The sequence below is a fragment of the Ascaphus truei genome, chromosome 3, assembly GCF_040206685.1.
Source record: "Ascaphus truei isolate aAscTru1 chromosome 3, aAscTru1.hap1, whole genome shotgun sequence".
Lineage (NCBI taxonomy): Eukaryota > Metazoa > Chordata > Amphibia > Anura > Ascaphidae > Ascaphus > Ascaphus truei.
This window is the reverse complement of record NC_134485.1, coordinates 407,501,947-407,509,716: the sequence shown is the minus strand read 5'-3', so window position 1 is coordinate 407,509,716 and position 7,770 is coordinate 407,501,947. Positions and strand designations below refer to the sequence as shown.

General features: G+C 40.9%; 1 protein-coding gene across 1 annotated transcript; it reads right to left on the bottom strand.

Moving 5' to 3' along the window:
• Window positions 1-411: 411 nt before the first annotated feature.
• FAM181B (family with sequence similarity 181 member B) lies at window positions 412-5,332 on the bottom strand. Its single transcript, XM_075592606.1, has one exon. It carries the CDS (start codon window positions 4,952-4,954, stop codon window positions 3,965-3,967), a length of 990 nt encoding a protein of 329 aa, XP_075448721.1. The 5' UTR covers window positions 4,955-5,332; the 3' UTR covers window positions 412-3,964.
• Between the last annotated feature and the right edge of the window lie 2,438 nt (window positions 5,333-7,770).

The following is a 7,770-nucleotide window of genomic DNA, read 5'->3' as shown; positions in this document are numbered from 1 at the left end:
CCATTTACCAAAGGGTAATTATGCATTGTGTCTTCAGTCCTGCATATTACAACAAATAAGCACTGCAGACACTGTGTGGTTATAAATCAATCTAATATCATAGTTAAAGGGAGATTCTCACTCTGTGCTAGACCATCTGTGTTGGTCCTTTGAAGCATTCAAAATGCATTGTAGGCCAAATTCCCTAGCAGTCTGTGGCTTTTATATCACTGCTTTATTATTGAATCCCGGCCCAATGTTTTTCCTACAACACCCATGATTTTATATATATATATATATATATATATATATATATATATATATATATATATATATATATATATATATATATATATATATATATATATATATATATATATATAGCTCTGTACGTTTATTAAAGAATAGAGCTCTTCAATCGTTAGCCTTCAGTTAATTGTTAATGGAGAAGTGTTCTGCAAATACAGAAGAGTTTGTGATGCCCTAATCTAAGTTTACTGAATGAATGCAATGACTTAAAAAGAAATCATCAGAGTTTATTTCAACTCATCAGATGTACATTGGGCAACAATAATTCTAAATGCTACATTAAATAAAATCAGTAAATCTAAAAAAAAAAAAAAAAAAGGATCTTTAGATAAGCGAGACATTATTTATGGTGTGTAGGATTTAGACAATCAGTTCTCGATTCAGAAAGACAGTCAAGAAAATAAGAGCCAGTTGGCAAGTGCTGTAAATCCCAACACAGCAGTATTTATTTTATTTCACAAAACATTCAACCAGTATTCACTGAAGGTTAAATCCGGAAAGAAAGGAGAAAATATACTCATGCAAAAACATCTTAGAGCAGGGGTGGCAAACACTAGTCCTCAAGGGCCAGCAACAAGTCAGATTTTAAGGATATCCATGCTTCAGCACAGGTGGCTCAGTCAATGGCTGAGCCACCTATGTAGAAGCAGGGATATCCTTAAAACCTGACCTGTTGGTGGCCCTTGAGGACTAGGAGTTGGCCGCCCCTGTCAGAGCATCTCAATATGCAAGTAAAAATCCTGGGATATTCAACTTTGTTTGCCTCTGCAGGGCTTAGCTTTGATCAAACATCATGTCCCATATAGCTAGACATACAATATACAGTGAAGTGTAAGAAGTTACAATGAAGTGGAAATATTGCTAACATTGGCTTAAGTTTGTTTCATACATTTTAAGTGTTTTGCAACTCTTCATAGCGTGTGCACGTTCAATATGCGATCGCCAAATGGCTAAACAAGAAATACTCTGCAATTTACAAGACATGCTGCTTCTGATATTGCTAGTAATGGGCTCATAACCAACGGAGGACAGAATAGATTCCAAAGTTGCACTGAGGCTGACTGAGTTATACATCAATTCATAGAGGGGGGGGCGAGACATTCATGGCCATTTTAAGAGTTCAATACTTTTCCAACAATATTTTCTCAAATGGTGTATGGACACAATAGGTATACACGTGTCCTGTAGATTGAGGAAACAACACTATTAAAATTATTAAATCTGTTTGGTTCCTGATTCATATATTATTTTACACAAATATATAAATGTATATGGACTTATGCAGGTAAAAAGTTGAGATGATAGGTGAACACACTATTGTGAGGACTACCAAGATCAGAAAGAAATACGGGGATTATGTATAAATTAAACTAAAGCTCTTAAAAGCACTTTTGTAGAAATAAAAGTCCAGATTCCATAATTCATGATGAAAATTGAAGGAAAAAAAACCCCATCAAGCTATGGATCTAATATTATATTAATTACATTGGTTTTAAGGGTTCTTTTTTAATAAGTCTAGAATTATATTAATTTTAGTTTGTCCTTTGTATGTTTGCATCTTGATTGTCCTTACAGCTATAGTTCTTTTAATATGTTCTGGTGCTATTCAAATAGCATCCATATATTGGGGTGCATCCCCTCTACTTTTTCTGCTTTTGTGCATTACTGAGGGATTTGGAAGTTATCAAATATGGCAATCAGACAAAAAATGTAGGAGTTATGGGGCGCACATTTAATACGCGATATGCAAATTCTATGCCTGGTGTCCCCCTTTTCACCCAACTGTGACATTCTTTCCAATCTGTGTCAAAGGTAAGTGACTTGAAACATTAGAAACATGGGCTCCTGATCAATATTCCAGAGGAAGCGGCATCCCTGTGCTGTAGGAGAGTTTAGTCCCATTCATTTGAATAGAGCTAAACTTTTTCCAGCACTAATAAGTGGCCTCACAGCATGTTGAATAGAGGCCATGGAGACACGTCTCGGAAACTTGATCCCTAGCCTCCACTGGGTGTGAAGTCAGAACGTGTCCTGTACAAACTGAACAAGTTTGCAAGTAATACTCAGTGTAGACTCCGATTACTTGGTGCAAAGGCCACATTATCTTGAAAGATCATGTCACTTGACATTTATCATAATGACCTTCCATGGAGGTCCCCAAAAATATAGCAATAGCTGCAAAACAATATACCATCTCACAGCAGGAAACTTACAGATATGCTGCCAGCTCTGAAATTCAAATGCATGACTAATTGCAAATGGCAATACATTATTTGGTTTTGTGCAATTTTCCCTATTGTAGAAAGCACTAAAAAAAAAAAAAAGCTGTAGATAAAAAAATATTACATATTTCTTATTACAATGTTTGTTTAACTTTATTAAACATCATTACAGATATGCCACATTGATAACTGACCACAACTTTTAGAGAGCTCATTTCTGCTGCTTTACAAACAGCAATCCGTTGACAATACAAATCTAATACTAGTTAATTTAAGGCACGACGTTTCTTACAGTACATAATGTAATTATTTTCTGTTAGTTTTTTTTGCCTTAGTGGTTCATCTATGGACCAGTACATTTGTGCACACACACTTTGCAGTGCACGAATACTCAGGGCTCTTCTCCTGTTACAACAAGTAAAATAGTAGATTTAGATTGTCCTTTTGACCTTTTCACCTATTGTTTTAGTATGTGATACTGTGGTATTATTTCATTTTGTATATGGTTATTGTATTCTTATTGTACCGCATTGTGGGATATGTTGGCACCTTATAATGTAATTGTAGTGACAATATTAACATAATACCTGAAAGGTGAGGACAAAATTAATGTAACACAGCAAGTGGTGTAGCAAGTGTCCAATGGTGAGATCTTGACCACAGAAGAGCTTTGTTGTAGGAGGGTCAGAAGTTCAGAGAACAGGGGAAGGCTATAAAGAGGACTGAGAGGGACCAGAGGTGCCTAAATAATAGGATCATCATAACAGCCAACGATCTAATGCATTATACATGTCTAAAGGATTGATTTTGCTCAGAAGTATGTCAAGGTGTTTCATAAGTTCCCCTTAATAGCAACACTAAAAGCTGCTAAAATATTAAAATGTTTTCTAATTTACTCACCCTGTGCAAACACTAGTACTTTCCATTTGCCATTGGAGTCTGTATTTCTATTCCTGACGGCTATACATGATATAAAATAGTTTCTATAAAAAAGGAAACATACTGTATTTAAACCTAAAATATACATATATGTAGGTTTTCTAAAAAATAAAAAGGGAATTAGAATGAATCTCTGCAGCCTCCATCACAGAACAGAAATGCACAGTTGTTATTTAGGTCCACGCAAATATCATCACAATTTGCTTATAGTGCTCTTTGTAATCAATACAAAATCAACATTTCAAAACATACCACATTTGTTTTAGTTGTGCCTGAAACAAATACATCAGCAGCCTGATAAACAATGTTAGTATTGGGAATTATTATTGTTTTACACTTTTAGCAATAAAACACAAATGAGGGCAATTTGAGGCAAACTGTAAGGTTGCTGCCAATACAGCTCTGCCTGCAAACTGACAAGTTGCTGGTACCATTTTGCAGTAGAGAGCCTTATTGCACATCTTTTGTACAGCGCTCTTTAAATGGTCTAACAAAGTCATTGTTCCTATGCAGATCTACAGAACAGGATAACCAATTCTGTTGTATCCTGAGTTATAGTCATAAAACATTTGTGGAAGGGAACACTCAGGGAAGCAGGGAGTAAATGATGTTAGATTAGAGCAGCTGCCTTCAACTGGAGAAGTAATTACAGAGTCCGTGTTATTTGTATAGATAGAGGCTGGCACTGGAACACTTCTCAAAGTTTCATTCAAGTTTAGGCTGCTGGTTCCCACGGGACCCTTTTTAATTTGATTACATGGGTTCCAAGGATCAGGATAAAAGAGCCCATTTAATAAGTGATGTGGCTCATAGAGTGTATGTTCTGCTGAAAGGTCCTGATGTATCCGCACTGATGCCCCTTGAATAATCTCCTGCTCAGAGATCATGTTATTGTAGTCTGGACCCAAGAGTTCAAAAAATTCAATGGTTTCTGGGTTACCTTTCTCCAGGTCCTTGAGGGTCATTCCAGAGGTGGAGATGATCCCTGAGGAAGAGTTGGCAGGCTCAGTGAAAAAGGATGGGGGAAGGTTGCGATTCCTCAAGGGCACCTTCTTACCCTTTTCTCCACGGATCTCCTTTGCATGGTCAAAAAGAGCCTCCAGGCTCTTGCTTTGCAAATTGGACTGTGCGTTGTCCCTCTTTGGGGGAGGTTTACACTGAAAGCTTGGAGGAGTGGTGCTCCTTGGAGATGTGGATTTAGGAGACCCTTGGCTTATGTTTCCATTGCTGATCATACCTGTGCACCTCTTGATCTGCTTCTGCAGGTACTTTCTGTGGTTCACCTTCCTTTTAGATTTCACAGGCTTATCCAAAGCAAGCTTAATGTTGCTAGAGGCAGTGTCGATGAAGCTAAGAAGGTCCCTGGTGGCTTCCTTAAAATCCCCACTCTCAACAGCACCCAGAAAATCAGCTTCTTCGTGGTAATTTTTCTCGTAGTCCACCACAGATCCAGGAAAACATAAAGGGATGAAGTGGGGGTTCATGATCGCAGCTTGCACAGCCATTACTCTTGCTTCTTTTGTCTCCCTTGAGTCTTTAACATGCCAGCTAATTGCACCTAATTAGCACCGGTTGTCGGTTCAGGTAACTTGATCTCATAGTCCAGGGCACTTCTCAAACCCTTAGTTTAATGAGCTGCACGGGACATGATGGCAGCAGTGGTTTCCAGCTCACCCTTTTCAGCACCACACCACTTCAACTGTTGTCATTATAACATGCTTTTCAAGCAAGATTTTGTTTTCCAGTCCAAAAAAAAAAAAAAAAGCAGAGAAAAATGATTGATCACATGAAGAGTCCAATCATTTCTATAAATGAGTATGTAAAGCATAATCCAGCTATTGAACTCGCAGCACTGCAGTCTCTGCTGTCTTTGCTGATGTTAACTTGTTCTCACAAGATACACACAGGCTGAAAGAAGTGGGAGGGAATGGTAAGTGGGAGGTCTTGGAGCCCTAATGGTATCAGCTTTCACTAACTCCAAAGGGGTGGGATGATACAAGCATGGTTTGGAATAAAGACTGTAAACCCTTGCCCATGGGAAGAAAAAAAAAATTGCATCCCTTATTCCAGCACTCTTAAAGCTGCAGTTCAGGCAATATCCTGCATGTGTGTTTTTTTTTAATAAATCAGCTCTGTAGTAAGAAAAAATACTTTTAGCATTTTCTGTTTTAAAAAACAACTTTGAAAGACCAATTTTCTTGTATTCTATTTTAACAAGCATGCTAGTTCCTATAGCAACGATTTACATTCCCCATATTTAAAGATGTCGCCAAACTTTGCCGATCAATAGACGGAGAACAAATTGACCGGCAGCTATGCAGTTCTTTAGGTGAGTAGAGATTGCCCACATGAAACTATTGAAGTAAAAAAAAAAAAAAAAAAAAAGACTGAACTGCAGCTTTAAATAGAAACATAGACGTGCTTTCACTCCGTAATACCTGCTTATTCCCTTTTTAATGCCAGAAATACATTAAATTGTTCTGGCATACATTGTGTGCCCCTCAATCACTCAAGGGGGGGGGGGGTGTAAAGTGTTATTTTAAAGTTAGTGATTGTTCCCTTGCAATAAAAAAAAATCCAAAAGGATTACATTCTTCTATTACTTATATTTGCCACAGTGAAATCCAAACCTGAATCCACGTTAACCTATTTCCCCTGCTTAGAGAGTGATGACATAAATAAATAAAAAAAAGGAAAATGAGAGGGAGTATTTTTACTTTTAAAACTCTCTATTATACTAAAAATAAGTTTCAATATAAAAAAAACTTTTAACAAGAAAATAAGTTACATATGAAATGTCAACTCTTTCTTCTCCAAGACTACAAACAGCATTTCTCACACACCATTTCTTAACAAACATTTGGAAATTACTATACATTACATAAAAACGATAATCAATCTGAATTCTGAACACAACCAAAATTCAGAAAATACAAAGTTTTTTTTTATTTAAAAAGACAATAGAATACAGGGATTTAGAGTATCAAGAAAGCTGACAATAAGAAAGGGAATCCGGGCTCCAGAAAATGTACAATCTCATCTTTGGAGATTTACAGACAGGAGGGAAAGGGTAAGGCTAAGGCTGGGGCCATAGAGGGGTGAGCCAGCGGCCGCGATCGGAGGCGGGGGGAGACTGAGGGAGGCGGGGCAGTGACGTCGCTGGGCCAATCGCCCGCGACGCACTGACGTCAACGTCACGGCGCCGTGATGTTGACGCTGCTCCGCGCTGATTGGATGTTTTCAGCCGACAGCACGCTGAAAAACAGCTTGGCTGTCGGCTGAAAAATCCAGCACCTCCGCACGCCTGCGGACGCTCACGTGAGCCCCCTCTCAAGGCATCCTCATTGAGGATGCAGGGGCTCAGCGCGGAGTGTCTGCACGGCTCAGCGCGGCCTGTCCTTCTATGGACTCGGCCTAAGGCCCTGCTGCCTCAAACCACGCGCCCGCACTGCAGACAGCGGTGCATGGAGAGGCACTTGACCGCTATCTGCGGTCTGTAGAGAGTGGGAGCGGCGGCCGAGGGGCGTGGTTTGAGCAGAGGGCTGCAGCGGGGGTCTCCCAGGCTTCAGGAGGGGCCCCCCACATGCCCTCTGCTGCTCTCCCTGCTGCTCTCCGTGCTACTCCCTCCCCCCCTCCACATGCGCTCTGCTGCTCTCCGTGCAGCTCCCGTCCGATACCCCCCCTCCCCTCCAGTGGATGGCTGACGCGTCACAGCGCATTGTGAGCCGTACAGCGAGGGGGTACTGGGACCGGCTCGTGTGGATACCCCTGCTGGTGACAAACGCGCACGCAGCCCCGCGCGCCGCCGGACGCAGCGAGACCAAAGCCTTAGGCTGGGTCCATGGTGAGCTCGCGACCGTGCGCATGATGTAACCCGCGTTTTAGCTGCAGCGATTTGTGGCCTGGGTGGACACGACAGGGAGGCGTGTCAGGGGGCGTGGCCGTGACGTCACGGAGCTGGTTCACCCTCATTGGATGAACCGCTCACGTGACCTGGCTGTCACGCCGCAGAATCAAATATATCTGATTCTTTGCGCGCCGCGCTCCCGATCGTGCGGTCAATGGCCTCGATCATTGCCTAAAGGCATTTTGATTGCACCGCGCGTGCAGAGAGAGACTCCTCTCTCGCCGACCATGGACACAGCCTAAGGCCAATAGAATGAAATTGAAGGATTGGCTCAGTGAGTAAAGGCCCTGATTCTTCCAACAATGATACACAGCTTGCCGTAAGGGAGCCAGGTTAAAATCCCACTGTCTGCTCTGTGTAACCTTGGACAAGTCATGCTATCTCCCTGTGCCACAGGCAGAAAAATATAGATTG